The sequence below is a fragment of the Aythya fuligula genome, chromosome 10 (assembly GCF_009819795.1).
Source record: "Aythya fuligula isolate bAytFul2 chromosome 10, bAytFul2.pri, whole genome shotgun sequence".
Taxonomy (NCBI): domain Eukaryota; kingdom Metazoa; phylum Chordata; class Aves; order Anseriformes; family Anatidae; genus Aythya; species Aythya fuligula.
This window is the reverse complement of record NC_045568.1, coordinates 5617075-5634468: the sequence shown is the minus strand read 5'-3', so window position 1 is coordinate 5634468 and position 17394 is coordinate 5617075. Positions and strand designations below refer to the sequence as shown.

At 35.3% G+C, this 17394-nt stretch overlaps 1 protein-coding gene across 1 annotated transcript in view; it reads left to right on the top strand.

Annotated features, from left to right (window-relative positions):
* Positions 1-17394, top strand: part of ATP2B2 (ATPase plasma membrane Ca2+ transporting 2) — a 124046-nt gene that overhangs the window by 48308 nt on the left and 58344 nt on the right. Inside the window, exons 9-10 of the mRNA XM_032194226.1 lie at positions 605-819; positions 2520-2762. Of these exons, the coding sequence (XP_032050117.1) occupies positions 605-819; positions 2520-2762 (458 nt within the window). The remainder of the gene's footprint in view (positions 1-604; positions 820-2519; positions 2763-17394) is intronic.

The following is a 17394-nucleotide window of genomic DNA, read 5'->3' as shown; positions in this document are numbered from 1 at the left end:
CCCTTTGAAAAGGGAAACCTTGGAAACACTATTATTAGTCATTTTTTTCCAGAAGACCAATTACATAACTGTGGACAATTATATATTATTGTTTTTGACTGGATACCTCAGTCTAAAATATTCTACATAACAAAATAAACTAAAAGATACTCCTTTTCTCTAGCCTCTCAAGATAAACTTATTTAAAAAGAAAGACGAGGACATGTTGTTTCAATATTTAGACTAGCAAACTAATGTACTAAACTTGAAAAACTTGGCTTAATCATCAGGACTCGAGACTTACCGGGAAGTTTTAAAGGCAGCACTGAGATGGTGCTTAGAAATGGTGCAGCAGCATCCTGCTGTTCTGAATTGAGTCTCTTTACTCATCGGAATGTATGCCCATTGTAATTGTATTACAATAATGGTTTATGTTGTAAATATATTATAGTAATGTTTTCCTTTACATTGTATGATTTACTATTATTGGTAGTAGTGATAATGTAAAATCTCATGTAGAGTAAGAAAATATTTCCATATGAAACTCAAATACAAATTTCTAATTGCATGTTTTTGATTATATGGGGTTTGCTTCTTCATAGTAATTGATTATTTTTATTTTCAGGTTTGGTGATGTCTGCCATCACTGTAATCATTTTGGTACTCTATTTTGCCATCGACACCTTTGTGGTCAAAAAGAAACAGTGGCTGCCTGAGTGCACTCCTGTCTACGTTCAGTATTTTGTTAAATTCTTCATTATTGGTGTTACTGTACTTGTGGTTGCAGTTCCTGAGGGACTTCCACTTGCTGTCACTATTTCTCTGGCTTATTCAGTAAAGGTAAGAGACATTAAAAATGGGGAAAATAATACTTTTCTGTTGAGTTTGCTAGTACATTGTTCTTCAGCTTTTATCAGCTTTGATTAAAGTCGATCTGTAAATTAATGCCATTAAAATGTTAATGAGAGTGACATTTCTGTACAGTACTACTTTGTTTTATTTTGAAAGTGTTTATGACAAAAATGAAAATATGTATACAAGCCAATATGCATCTTTAAAACTACACAATGCAGGAATTTCAAACAGTAGAAATATCCACTTAGTTTACATAGCTACCAGGTATTTATTGAGCTGGGTTTACTTTGAGAATACTCCAGTCTTTTAATATAAAATAACTTTGTCTTCAAACTGGCTTTTACAATAGTAAAAAGTTTTAACAAGGATTTTAAGTTCTCACTATTATTATTATTTTATTTCAAATAAAGTAAGGTTTTTTCTTAAATGTGATTGTGGATGTTTGTAGTTAATGTAAATGATTTGGTTAGGAAATTAAAGAGGATTAAAATACCGGACTTACAGATTACTCCAGTATAAGAGTTTTCTCAGATTGCTTTAGCAATTTATTCAGACTGGCCTTATTCTAGGAATTCTAGGAATCTCCAATGAAAATTCTGTAGTTTATTTCCATTTAGCATGTAAAAAAATAACATAAACATCACAAAGAAATAGCTTGATTTATTTTTTAGGCAAATATCATTAACAAAAATACTCAAGAATGTGATTTTTCTAGAAGAGAATGTAGCTGCTTTAAAAATATTTCCCCTTCTCCTTATGCCCTTCACCCAGTAAATACAACACATCCATGTGTATCTATATTTGCAGTATCAAATTGTAATATGCATTTGCTTTCAACTGGTGATACAGTGCCCTGAAAGTGTAAGACAGTGTTCTGAAAGTAAGGGTCAGGTGATTGGGCACAGAATTCTTTAATAATGAAAACATATAAACAAGGATAACATCTGCTTCCAGGAAGACTGTATGTCTTGTGACAAATCTGCACTGTGGAATGGTGGTGGGGTTGTTGTTGCTGTGGTTTGGCTTGGTTGGTTTGGTTGGTTTTCAAGATGTGTAGTTGCTCTATGTACTACACAATAACGTACTGGCATTGGACATGGTATTGAAAAGAAGGATGAAATATTTGACTAGACACTCAAGGTTAAAATAAGAATGTGTCTGGAGGATAATATCTCACAAAGAATTCATATTCTGTGCAGTTACAGCAGTTACAAATTTTGTTCTAATAGGTAACTTAATTTACACTACTAATTACTCTTGATGTTTAGTTTTAATTCTAATTACACTAATTCTTTATGTTTAGGAGTTCAGCTGAAAGAAAAAATCAAAAGGAAATATAAAAAAATGCATAATTTTATAATATTTACTATAATGATTCTGTTTAAAAAAATCCTGTTATCTTCAGTTACTTTAGCTAATTTATTCTGTTCTACCTATATCTTAGTTCCATCTTTTTTCACATATATATATTTTATTTTATTCTATGTCTTTTTATCACAAGCAAAATTATTTCAAGATAATCATTGGTTGTCTGTAACTAGGACTTTTATTACTGGACCAATTAAAGTTCTGGCTGAGCATTACATGCTAATGAACAAGACTGAATATATGTTTTTATCCTTTGCATAACTGATTAAGATTTGTCAAAGCAAATCTTGAATGTATTTTATTTTGCTTTCTTTCAGAAAATGATGAAGGACAACAATCTGGTCCGCCACTTAGATGCTTGTGAAACTATGGGTAATGCTACGGCCATCTGCTCCGACAAAACAGGGACACTAACAACCAACCGGATGACAGTCGTCCAAGCCTATGTCGGTGATGTCCACTACAAAGAGATCCCTGACCCAGATTCTGTACCCGCCAAAACCCTTGAATTGCTGGTAAATGCTATCGCTATCAACAGTGCTTATACTACAAAAATTCTGGTAAGCTGGGCTTTCCGTCACTAAAATGAAACATGGCAGGAGTTATATTTTTTTAAGCGTTGTTAATTTCTTAACGTCCTGTTGATCATCAATTGTTAAATACTGTTGAGGTCCTCAAAATGAGAGCAGGTTGTAAAAATTATTTGTCTTATGTGTGGGTGGTTGTTTTTTTTGTGTGTGTATGTGTTTTTGTGGTTGTTTTGTTTTGTTTTTCAGATTAGGATTATACTTGTACATACAAGACCATGCTATATTTTAAAAACTCCTGCTGTTTTTAGGTTGGGTTGGTCTAATCTGTATACAGGTAACTTTACAAAACTAGTTTTCATTGAGACTTCATGTGTGTAAAATTATTTTTGTCTAAGAATCTTCAACTAATTCTTTGATAAGACAAATGGGATTGGTTAAATCAGTTAAGTTAATGCAATTAACTGAAGTTAATGCAGTTAGTAATGCTAACTGGATGTTAGTAACAATCAACATTTGGAAGAAGAATTTTTAGAGAAAACATAAGCAAACGTGTGAAGTGTGTTTGTGGCAAAGGTGCTTTGAAATGAATGCTCCTGAGGACAAACTGTTTAACTAGGGCTAGTATCTGAAGTGAGACTACAACTTCAGCACCCTTCAGTCATCTGTGCCATGATGTGCCTCCTCTTCAGTTCTCACTGAAAGCTCTCTGGAAAGGGAAATGTGAGGAGAACCAGGCCTAAGATAGCTTGACCTACTTCTTACACTGACAGTGGACACGATGGCTCCAACAGCTCAGACAGATAATGTTTGTTGACATCTTGCAACTGAATTCATCCAGCAATGTGAGAGCACCTCTTTTCTTGCACTGCAAGGAGAAGTAGTTGTAGTCAAATGAGGTTTGAGCTACTGCTTTTGACTTCAAATTCAGATACCCAGGAGCTACACATGTTCCAGCTGTGAGGATCCAACTAACAGTGCCTGTTCCCAGCTGAATCCTCAATCTCATTCTTCTTTTTCTTATGGTCTCTCCAGGTTAGCAGGGTTGATGAAATGAAAGATGGGCCTTCCTATTTTGGGAGGTTCTGTGTAAATGCTGGGTGGATATTTTATGGCAGTGGCTTTTTGAAATCTAATTTCCATATTTAAAAATTTGTAAGAATATTTTTCTGCCGCAGAGTAAATGCATGTTTTCATAATTTGATTGTTGGAGAGAGGAATATACCCATATATTTTAACATAATTATAGCCCCAGTACCTCTGGGTACTTCCCTCTGTAGGAAGTGAAATGGGACCAAACTCAGCCTCAGTACACAGACTGGAGTTAAGACAAGGTAATACCGACAGATAGGAGTGAAGGAGAATAGGCAGATGTCTGCATTTGTGTTTGTATAATTGCTGCAGTGGTAATGCTAGTCACCAGCATCAGTCCTAGCTGTCACTGTGGAGTTCAGTGTTGGGAGTGCATTGGTAAAATGTTACCAACATTGGCAGAATTTTACTCATTGCTGAGAGATGATGTGACACAGAACAGGCAGGTTGGCTGGTAGTAAGTCAGGTACAACTGGGAGAGTAAGACTCAGCATCATCTGCATTTCAGTTGTTTTGTGTTTTGCTGCTGCTTGTTTTGCATTCTTGAGATCAAACACAGTAATGAGGTGTTTTTGTTCAACTTCCTTACAAGTTCAGGCTCTCTGAATCTCAGAAGAAGTTCAAGTTTCTGAGCAAGATGTGGTAACGTATTCGACCACTTTCCAAAGGGATGCATCTGTGCCATATGTTTAATGTCCTCTCTTTCTCTTGTGGTAGTAGTTTCATTTGACAGAAAAATTTCTTGTCAATAGTAGTTTTAAAATTTCATTGTGGTCTCAACATAGTGGTGTTGTTTTTTACTTTCCCCATAGCTAAGACTCAATGCTTATCACTAAAGTTAATGGTATGTGCCTATTAAAAGGAGTCAGTGTTTCACCACTTCAGTTCTTTTACAGCTTTGCACAGAGATCAACCCTCTGAAAAATTGAAAAATGGGTGAAATTCTCTGGAAATCACCATTGTTTGGTTGCATATCAGATGACTACTTGAACTCATCTGTATAAAATTATTGGGGATTTTTTAGCTCTTATAACAGCATCATAAGGTCAAGCCTTGCAGTATAGACCCCATGAGAATACTCCAATATCAGAGGAGTTATTGTTATAGCAAGCTTAAGCTAAAGTTTAAGATAAACTGTGTTTCTCCAAAGCCCTTATTCATTAAAAATCATAATTATAGTAAAAAATACATAAGGGATATTTTTTTCCAGGATGAAGTGTGCTGAATTATTTTTCTAACTGCTAATACTGAATGCATGCTTATGCACTCATTCTTAGGGCATGTTAAATCAAATTGTGAATATCAGCTCAAACCCAAAGGGCATATGAGTGCTATGTCACAAAGACTGAATTTTACATATTCTATTATTAGTTATATAGTTACGTGTACACTGTAAATTGCACATTGCATGAACTTCTGTTCAGAGTAATCACATATGGGGCCGTAAAATTAGTCAAGATACTGTGCTGAATGAGAAATGTTCCCTCTTGCATTATTGTTTGATTAAGGGGCAATTGAACCGTTGATAAAAATATAAAAAGAAAATAATATCACTGCTTGTAATAAAAGATGTGAATTTCCCTGAGAGATCAAACACAGATTATTCTAACTAAACAATAGCATCATTATATATAGTTCTTTTTAACACTTTCCAAGGATTAAGTTATTGTGTGAGCTGCTTTTGCATTCTGTTAGCCTCAGAGCAACTTTAGTGCTGTGTTTATGCTGTTTATGTGAAGCTGCTCTCCAGAAAGTCTTTTTTTCACCCAGTATTAATGTTTTATATAGCTTCCCCACCCCCTCCCCATGGAAGTAAAAACAGCACTTCATACATTTTTGCACATGAGCTGTGATAAGGCTTGTAAAGCATTTTTACTCTGAAAACAAAATTTGCATTTTGGGAATGCTTAGATTGCACTTGGAGCAGAGGTACATTGATCTCAAATATCATGGAGCAGTAATGAAATAGAGTCCATATACTAAAACCAGTGATTTGACTCTTGTTTCGAGCTCTTGCTTGCATAAATTCCATTTTAATTATAAGAGTATTTATCCTTTTAATTTCCTGAAAGCTGTCAGAGGGCAAAGATGACATGCTCTCTAGATGGGTATAGTATGTTCTTATTAAAAGAGATCACAATTAGCATTAAATAGAGTGATTTTCAGTACCAGTGGAAAGACTCAGCTGAACCAGTTACTGTGATCTAACACAGGCATTTCATTAGGTACTTAAGAAGTGCCTAGGGAGCAAAAAAACTACTTGTGCTTAGGTGGATATCTGGATAAGTATTAGGAAGGCTGTTTTCAGTTCTGAAGATCTGAAGTATCATTTACTGCATTTGCATAGTATTTAGCACAATGTATTGATACCCTTTAGCTGGGACTCTTTAAGGAAAAAGAAGTATACGTCACTGAAAAGTGCAAAACATTCACTGTTTTCCACACCTTCTGCCAACTTATGAAATTAAGTAAACATATGATAGTTTACACATGGATGTTAGTCAAGTAATGAATGTGATCTGGTACAACCTATTGGACAAAAAGGTATCTATTGATTAGAACAAAAGGGGTGAATAAAGAAAAGAAAAAAAATAAAAGAAAAAGAAAAAAAAGACAAATTTATTGCATTCAGAACAGAGAAAATGGTATGTTTCCTGTTTATGGTATACCACAAACCCACCTGCTTGTTACATTAACATCTCTCTAAGGAGATAGTGAAGATACCCAGGTTGTTGCCTGCACCCAAGCTCCAGTTACATTCCTACCCTAGCTCCAGATGAGGCTCTTCACTGTGCACTCAGACAGACCTCTACTCACAGGACTGTGACGATGAGTTTGAGGGCCCCAAATACTCCCAGCAGGGAGCAACAGGAGTTCCCCACAAGCTGCTCTGAGAAGGGGACTTGGCTGGGGGAGAGAGCGACGCTGAGGGAGTGGGCTAGCTGTAGGGGTATGTGCAACATACCTGTGGGATGGAGCTGCATTTAAGCATTAAACTCAGCCATTAAGATTTAGTGGGAAAAAAAGGAAGGTGTTAATTCATCTTATTGCTTTCTGTAATTACTTTTTCATGCATATATAATGAAAGATTGTATTAAAAAAGTGTAACTAAATTTCTAATGTCATTATACTGAAAGCAGTTCAAGAAGTTTTGGCACAAAATTTTTTAGTTAAAGATAAATAGTTCTTTTAACTGATTGTCTGACGCAGAAATAGTGGAATGAATGCACTATACCTTCTTGGAGAAGAGGGGTGGAGGGAGGCTGGCAGAACAAGTAGGTAACCCATAATGTGAGAACCATAAAAAGAAATGGCATTCTACAGAAGTGAAATGGTAAAAGTAACTGAAAATAAGGTTTTTAAAGTGCACAAATAAAGTAAGATTTTAAAAGCACAATAGTACCTTGCAGGAATAAATGAAAATATATCATGTGTATTGAGAACATGGATGTAGTAGCCAGAGGAATGGTTCGTTTTATTCGTGAGGAATATATTTGCATCCAAAAGTAGTACAGCTATCCAGGTTGTTGGGAGACATTAGTTTCCCCTCAGAAATAGTCTTAAAAGGGGTATATAAAGTACAAAATTTACTTCTCTTTTATAGAATTGTTTTATAAAACCATCAAATTTAAAGTCTTTGGATTTCATTTATCAAATACTTCATCTTGTCTCTCTCTCTCTTTTTTTTTTTTTTTTTTTAATTAGTGGAAAAATGTTCTCAGGAATAATTTATATACATGTACTATTTTGCCAACAGAAATTCACAGTCATTTTCTTTTACCTTTCATAATTCCGTCACTTTCAATATAGTAAGACCTTCCCAGAAGATTTAAAGTTGTGTTCAGGAATGTGGATAATTTGGAAGTTTGAATTAATAAAAAAACTTCATAAGTGGTAGGTTAATTTATGGATTTTTCCATACATTTCTCCAGATTAATTTAGAAAGTTATCCGTGAGTGAAAAGAGGATGGAAATATCTTTTCAATTTGATTGCAGCTCTCTAATTCTTGTCTCACAGAACACAGACCTTTTATCTCTGCATATACATACTTTTGTGTATTTATATGAACTCTTGTTTTCAAAATAGAATAGAGGACCCTAACAATTAAAAATTGTGTTTCATTTCTTACACCAGACTCAAAACCCCCAATCAGATTATGCTATACCTATCAGCAGAAAATCCTTGGAATTTATATTTCCTGAGGCTACAGCAAAAGATATATATAAAAATATATAAATATTTTATTGCAGCTGTTTGCCAAGGGCAATCACGCTAAATGAAACTGCTGTTGGATGTCACTAGAATTCTCTTTATTCAGAGGAGAACCATGAGAAAATAGTTTTTATCATTCAAACAACTTTTTAAATTATTTGGTAGTTGAAATTGGAAAGATACATTTACTTACGGTCTTCCTAAAACCTCTTCATAAGTCCTTGTTTCTTGTGTTAAAATACGAATGAAATTACCATTTGGTTTTAATTGACATGGAGGTTCAGGTTGGGTCTTGTTTTAAGCAAGGAAGTTAAAATGCCAATAGTGTTCCAAATTAAAATACTTTAAAAATAAAAATAACAACAACAAAGAGAGTGTGAGAGAGAGAGAGAAAAGAAATGGGGACAGAAGTGGTTAGGGGAAAAAAGAAAAAGGTTGAGTAAATGGCCTGGCCTAAATTCTATTTTCTTCCCTCTTTAGATACCTACCATTACTGTTAAGCAGCAAACAAAACTGGCATTTGTAGCTGCTGACTTGAATAAGTCTGAGCAAAAGATCAGTAATTCATCTGTTCTCAGTCAGGGCTGGGCTACCTGTATGAAAGCAGCTCAGCTCTGGGGAAGGAGTGGCAGTGGGAGAAGGAACGAGAACTCCAGAATGTCACAATGAGGGCACACTGCGGGTGGGGAAGGTAAAACTGATGATAAGGAAGAGAGTTGGTTAGGCCATGCAAAGAGCACGGCAGCAGTGGCACTTGCACGTATCACACACAAACAGCAGTTCCTTCCGCGGCTGTACAGCCGTCCCTGTTTTACTGCATCATTTTTTCCACATATGATTGTAAGGTTTGTCCACAGGGAGGTTTACATGTGTATTTTTGGAATGGAGATATTTGAGTTAATTTTGGTGTCTATCTGAGCTGAGGCCATCCTTCATAATGGTTTTCTGGTCTCAGGTTTGTTTCCTTTGGCAATGCTCAAAAATAAATTCCACATTTAGATAATGTGTCAAGATTCCAGTATCTTGGTTTAAGATTGAGCGAGGGGGCAGAGGCAGTGCCGCCATTTTGGGCAGCCATTTTGCATCAGGATAGAGCTGTGGAAGGTTTTTGGCAGCCTTTTTGTTCTATATCTGTGGAAGGTTTTATCCTTACCTAAAGAGAAATTAGTAAACTGTGAGAAACGTTTGGAATGCATTTTTGCAACATAGCCCATATCATGGCACTGCACTGCTTTGGTGCTACTGTCATCTGGCTCTGCAGCAGGCAAGAAAGAGGAATAGGCATGAATCCTTTTCCTGCACTGTTCCTGTGGAATACATTGGGAATGACAAAATCCTCATTTATGCTTAAAAGCTATCCAGAAAATGCATAGAAAAATAGGCTGAGGGGAGAATCCTTAGCTGGCAAATTGAACTGCTGTGGGACTTCAAAGCTTGTAGCTATTCACTGTCTCAGAAAGAACAAGTAGGTTTGTATGAACTCCTGGGGCCCTGCTCCAGGTTTTACCCTTTGCGTTCTGCGGTCTTAGGTGTACAAAAACTTGCTAAACTTGTGATATAAGAAGCATGTAGATAAATCTGCTTTGCAGAAAATCTGGGCAAAATGACTTTTTTTTTAGCATGTTTCAGGGTGGCAGAATCCATCTCAGTAGGGCTGGATTTAGGTCAGTAATTCCTAAGTAGTCAGTAAGCAATGTGACTGTGGTGCAGTAAAACATTCATTGGCTTCTTTCAGCATGTTGTCCTAGTAACAGAAATTTGTGGAAATTGTTAATTCTTATGCTTCTGAGTGCACAGGTGATGGCATTAAAATATTCTCTTGAGCATTTCTGACTCTCTAGTTAAATGGTGCGTTTGATCCATTTAAAATTAAAAGGTTAATGCTAATTTGATGAATGACATGGAAAATAGAAGTAGTGTTCCCCAATTCACTTCTGAGATAGCTTTCTGGGGGGCTTTTTCTCTACATACTGCAGACCAGTTGCTTAGACTATGAAAACGTTTTTCTAGCTCTACCCAAACTTTCCCATTCCGTCTATTTTGCAAATGAAGTGCACTGTGAATTCTTTTCTAAAATTGATTTGATTTGATTAAAATTTGATTGCATTGATTTCTACAGTGATTTTGAAGATTTATTTCTTCATAGGTGCAATTTTTATCTTATAGGTAAATTTATTTATTTCAGATTTTTTTTTTTTTTTCAAACTGTTAAATGGCTATAATAATGATAGAATCATAGAATGGCTTGGTTAAAGACCATCCAGTTCCAACCACCCTGCCACAGGGAGTGATGCCATCCATCAGACCAGGTTGTCCAGGGCCCAGTCCAACCTGGACTTGAACACCTCCAGGGATAGGGCATCCACAGCTTCTCAGTTCAGTGCCTCACCACCCTCTGAGTGAAGAATTTCCTCCTAACCTCTAATCTAAATCTGTTTTCTTTTAGTTTAAGACCATTCCCCTTTGTCCTATCATTATCTACTCGAGTAAAGAGTCCATCCTTTTTATAAGACCCCTTTAAGTATTAAGCAGATGTATTATAGATGGGACCAGACAATGCAGGCAAAGTATCTTTTTCTATATAAGCAAGACAACCATCACACACACACACACACAATCCCCAATCACATTGTCTTTAAAACTTTTTCTTAAAGTGATTGATAAGCATTTTCTCAGAATAATTTAGGCAGAAAAAAATAATTTATAGCGTGCATATCATTTACTGTGTAAATAATAATTATTAAAGATAATAATCATGCACTTAATTGTCTCTGCTTCTAGGAATGGCAATTAGCAAAGAGTAGTGATATTCACACATCACTGGCTATTGAAGTTTTATATAATAAGAGGTACAAATATAACTTTTCTCACTAAATTAGCTACTGAGTTAATAACTGAAATAACTGTGTTTAGAAAAGAGTACTGGACTGTGTAAAGCATAGGACATGTTGTTATATCCATCATGCGCTTTCTGCTGTCAGGATGCAAGCGCTTTGTCTTGCTAGCTGAAAGCATTTTATAATAAAGCCTCATTTCTGGGGAGTTGTGTATAAGGGGTTAGAATGGCATCAGCTGCCTGGAAAGCTCCTTGGCACTTGTCTGTGGGATGGATTTACCTAAGCAAAGAAGGATTAGGAAGCAGAGATCAGAGCAGGGTCATCCTGTGAATCTGCTGTTGACATTGTTAAACTCTCTGGAAGGATGCTTATTTTCATTTGTGGCCAGGTTGTCAGAGGCAAGACAGGTTTCCCCACAGTATGGTCAGCCTTTTCCTTTGTTCCATATCTCTTTTTCTGCCAAAGAAAGGTGTGACTGTCCTCCCTAATAACACGTGAAGAGAAGATGGATGAATAAAACAATCCTACACTCTACTGTGTAGTATGACGTAATAGCTAAAAGACAAATTATTTTCTTTTATTTTCTTTCTTCATGCTAGAGAAAACAGATACATAAAACCTTACTCATACTGGCCTTTGCCTTCACAATTTGGTAACTGCAGATTCCGTTTATTCCTGTTAGAATAATTAATCACAGCAAGATTATAAGCAGGACTGACAGTCACTTGGAAGCTTTTTGTTACCAGAATGTTAGCATTTTTTTTCTGCTTGCTTGCATGAAAATGAGTAAATTAGGTGTGTTTTTTTTTTTTTTTTTTTTATATAACTTGTTGTGATACAATGTTTTTCCTGTTTTCTTGCATAGGATTTTCTTTTACGTTATTCATGTTACTTTCATGATCTTATTTTCCACTCCCTGAACCAGTGCAGGATGATTCACTTATAGGGATAAATGCCAGTTATTTCCAAACATACCTGTAGATGCAAGCAGGCTTTAGAAGTCACCTTCCCTGCATGGTATTCCATGGTGTTTTCATCTAAATACTACTCATAGTTGTCTGATAAATTTTAGACCCCAGTTTTTTATTTTTATTTTTATGTAATAAGATGTATTGGCACAGTGAATGATTTTAATGCATACTTCTTTTCATTCCTATGATACCTTATGGAAACAGTTGTCACACTTTGGAGCTGATTCATATGCTGGTTAGAATTCAGTGTTAACACTTTGTATGGGATATTATCAGGGAGCATGTTTTCTTGATGGGAGCTTTTGTTTTTACATAAGTGGGTATAAAACACTTGAGGCATATCTTGATTCTGTGAAATAGCTTACTTTAATATTCTGTAATCTGTTTTAATTTAGATGTTCTTTATGCTCTTTATCAAGAATAGAAAGCCAATAATTTCACATGATAATTTAATGCCAGCTCTATATAAATGGTATTGGTTTCATAACCAAGCAAAAATACTCAGACTTATTAAAAAAAAAAACAAAAACAAAAACAGAACACAGAGGATGAATCACCTCATAATGTCGTTTAATGAAATATGGCATTAATTCTCTTTGGTGTATATGTAATATAATTATATAATATATACTATGCAGTTTGTAGTAAGTTTTATTTTTATTCTCATAAAACTCCAAAGGGGTGTATTTTCCTTTGGAAAAACAAACAATCAAACAAAAAACTGAAGCAGTGACTGAAGAACAACAGATGAGAAATACAGTATGTGATAAAATAACTTGCTAGTTTCAGAGCAATGGATGTGCAGGAGTTACTTTGTACACATGAAAAAGACTTTAAATTGACTTGGCATTGCTCTTCTGGAATTAAATTGTGCTTACATTTTTTTTTCTATTTCTGTTCACGTCAGCAAAACATTATTCTTCTTTTTACTCGAGTCACAGTGAGTCCTAGAAAGCTGGTATTAAATACTCAGTAAATAAAAAACTATGCTTCAAATTCTCATTCCTGCTTTCTTTCACAGATAGCCCCCATTCCTGATTTTTCTTTCAACTTCCAGTTTTCTCTTCTTGAGTGTGAAGGTCTTGGCCCTCCTGCATTCCAGTCAGTCATATTTTTATATTAGTTACAAGTGAGTGTGGGAAGGTGTCCAAAAATGATGGCCTTTCTGCTAGTTAGAAGTGCCAAATAAACCTGAAAAATCTCAAGAATGGACGGGATTCTGAAGAATTGTAGCCACACATTGTGAGCAAACTGCGTGGGGCACTGACTCTCAAAGGCCTGTGACATTGGTGGACAGAAGGCATTTGTTACATACAGTCATTTTCCCAGCCAGAGTCTGGCAGAAGAAACTCTGAAGGTTTTCAAAGGAAAGGTTGCCAGGGGTATGTTAATGTAGTCAGAACTATATTGTTCCCTAGCATCACCGAAGGAATGACAGAACTCTCTTGGCAGACATCTTGCATGGAAAAAATAAGCTTCTAAAAGGAAGTTTGTAAAAATTCAAGATGTTTTTAGTATTTACTACTGCTAACCTGTCTCATGTGTAAGTGCAAATGTGCACAGCAAAAGAATGCACTGCTGGCAAGTCTTTATGGACACATCAGGACATTAATTCTATCTGAAATCGCAAATGAGTGTTGGGTAGTAGATGTAGCTTGGTGTTCATAATACTGGATGAAAGTATTGAGTGTGTTAAAGTGTTCCATTCATTGTTATTTTTCTGTGGTTTCTACTTTTTATTGAAGTGAGCAGAGAATTAAGCTTCCCTTCACTACAAAGGGGAAGGACTGACAGTGTTCAATGCTGGTTTGCTAGAGGTTGTATATCCACTTCTGTTTCTAAAAGGTGAGAAAAAAGCTTTTGTTAGACAGTTTTCTTATAAAGAAAGACAAGATGTTTGACCTCTCCATCATTTCCTTACTGTTTTGTTTTTTTTTTTTGAATGAATTATCAGATGAAAATTGGCTGCAGTCTCACAGTCTGCTATTCCAGCAAAAGCATCATTCCTGGTGTCCTGAAGAGGAGAGAGACTGAATTTATAAAGTATATGAAACATTAATACATCAATCATGGAAAAAAAAAATACACCACACACACACAAAAAGCAAAACAAACAAAAAAAAACAAACCAGACACTACTGAAAATATTAGATAAGCATTGCTATAATGTATTATATTCTATTACATCTATGATGTATTATATTCTATTACATTCACTTGAATTCATGCATTTGCTTAACGAGAAACAACCTCTAACTAACCAAAACCAATTTAAAAATAATTTCAGTGGATACATGCTAGTATAGATTTAAAGAGGACAAGTACATTTTGTATGATAAACAAAGTGGCTGTTGCTAATCTTTTTAGACTTATTTAGAAATGGATGCTTGAAGAACTCTTTGGCGCACTCTGGAAATGAGTCCTATTGACAGAGAAGATCTATAATTATGATGGGCTATAATTAGTAGCTTAAGTGAAAAAGAATCTCCTCTTATGTTTCATGTGCCTAGATTTGCTTTACACTTACTAAATTTGGCTCCATAAACTATACAAATTGTTTTAATAGTGCTGCAACAAGAAACTCAGTGAGTATTAACACTGATTTTTTGCTTTAGTTTGGTCTTTTGAAAATCAGTTTTCCTATCTGAGATAAATTTAAAAGGCAGAAGTGGAAAATTCAAAGTACTGGTAAGTTTTGTGCAGGTGAAGACTGAATGCACAGAACAGCTACGTGTAAATGCTGCTATTTATGTTGTTGAAATTCAAGCTTTTGACGTTCATATATAAAGGTCAAGAATTTTCTGTTCTTTGATGTAATGATGAAATTCATGTACAGTATGATCATCATCACAGCCCTCTAACACCGACTTTTCACATCATGGCACTGTTCCACCCCCCATCCCCCACCCCCTCAATTCATTAGCCTAAAACAATGACTTAATATCTGCAACACAGTACAAGATTTTCTTCTTGCTTCTAGTTAGGCATAGAGAAGATTATGTAAACTTAAAAGTGTATTTAGATAAGATGGAATGGATGGTTGCATTTCATTATTTTGTGGCTGAAATTCACATAGAGTGAATAGTAGAAAACACACATGAGATACACTTCAGATTATTAGAGGAGTTTTTTATTAAAAGTATGATTAATTTTGATAAGGAATTTATAAGTTAATTTAAAGGGAGGAGGACTAACTGAAATTTTGTTGATGTCATAGTCAGAAACATTGAGTTTTCATGTGCAACCTGGGTGAGAGAGTCTTGTAATGCTAGGAAACATACTGTTGGTAGCATTTATCAGAATCACTCAAAAGATGTTTTCCAAATAGACAGTTGCTAGTTAGTTCATTGCAACAACTGAAGAGAGTGTATTGATCCTTCCTCAAACATAAAAGATGAGGTTTCAGCCTTAAAACAGATGCATCATTTCTAATCATGTTAGCAAAAACATACAAATCCCTAGTCATTTTTCTAATTTGGAAACAAAATGTTTAAGCTGCAGAAGCTTTCTTGAAACCAAATTTTCCCTATCTGATCAACTCAGCATTATGTAGTTTGTCTCCTGTCTCTGTTTTCCATGTCTGCAAGCATTCATGCAATTCATGAAACCAGTCTAATATTAGCATGCAGTAAACCCTTAGTTTTATAGATCTGAAACAAGGTAGCAGATGCTTGGTTGTCATTATGGAGGTACCAATTACAATTCTGCAATTAAGTGCAATTTCTCTTTTCCACTTGAAGAAAAATGTTCAACTTATTTGTGGTTCATGAAAATATAACAAACTTTTCCCAAATGCATGGAACAAATTATCAGAGAGTTATGAAATCTGTTAATCTGTTCTTAATCATAGTGAGTTTGCCTTAGAAATGGCACATTTGTCACTCAGGTCTGTGTTCTGAAGACATTCTTAACAGGGGAGAAACATACTCTTGCATCTTTATAGCTAGCATTAATTGAAACCTTGTACTTAGACTATATTTAAAGTAAATTGGTTGTTAATTAAAGTAAGTTAATAACAATTGTTTTGTCTAATTATTTTGATTATATAGGTTACTTGTCAACAGTTCTTGTTGCAATTAAACAAAGCTGGAATGGCACTAGTATAAATCTAACAATTGCCAGTTCCCTGTGAATGGGACTGTGCAAAAGGACAAGAGTGGAGATTTTCAGTGTTTCAGATTTGGAAATGGAATGTATTATTTTCAAAATTTGAGTGTCAAATTGTAATGCGATGATAATAGGTTATAATAGAAGATGTATACTGGTTTGATCAATAACAGTAGGAAAGACCCTTTGTACAGACAAGTAAGATCTTACGGTATTATAAATATATCAAAACTGTTTTGGGGAAAACACAAAGAAAAAATGTCTGTGTATAAAACTCAGTTTAATCTGGAAACACTGAGGCTGGAATTATTCTGTGGTGTCACTCATGATTATTAAGAATTCATTCTTTGTGCTGTAACGTGGTGTATAAATGTGCCTCTGTTTAAATTCAGCCATGAACTGCTGTGGTTTTGAATTCAGAGCTTTTTGTAAATTATTATTATTTTTTAAATTAGACTATATCCAACTTTGTATTTTAATTCTTGACACCTTAAACAGATACAATATCTATCACAAAATGAAAAAGTTTGAATTGGAGAACTAAAATGTATTAGGAGATGAAAAGGAATAACTCATGCAGCACATCTGCTTGCAGGGTCACTAATGAACTGCGATATATAAGCATAACATGAATGTCAGTTCCTCAGAATAAATATTATTCAGTAACATGTGCAGGACTCTGTGAAAAGCTATTATTACTTTCAAAATGTTATCAGTTAATATTTACATAATTTTAAACAAACAAACAAACAAAAGCCTTGTTCTGGGCCCAGCTGAATTAATTACAGAGATAAATGTAGTTAAATTTAGCTTTGTTAACTACCTTGAATGTTGCTTCTACTGTAGGTACCCCACTTAGTATTTCTCTGGTTGTGAAGCTGAAGGAAATAGAACAAGTTTGTTCTAATTAATGCTAACAAGATCTTTGCACCTAGGAGTAATGTATTCATATAAGCACTGCAAATTGCTTATGTGTCAACATTTTGTATGTCTCAAAATTTATGTGGAGATAATATAAATGTTCTGTTTATATTTTTAACTTCCATCCTCTGTCCTTGAGAGTGAATTAACAGACTGAGGAAATACAGAATAGAAGAGTGGACAGTAAAGTGGAATTAAACCTGGCCAAACTGCTGGTCTAAGGGAATTGTGATCACAAAGTCCAGCTGGAAGCAGGTTTCTAGTGGTGCATCCCAGTGATCCATGAGGTGGGGGCAATAACGTTTAGCATTACCAGTGATCTGGATAATGGGGCCAAGTGCTCCCCCCACAAGTCTGCAGATGATACAAAGGAGGGAGGAGTGGCTGGTGACACCAGACGGATGTGCTGCCTGTCAGAGGGACCTTGATGGGCTGGAGCACTGAGTCAGCAGGAACCTCAGGAAGCACAGTGAAGGGAAATGCAGAATTATGTTCTGGAGGAGGAAAAGCCGCTTGCAGGGCTG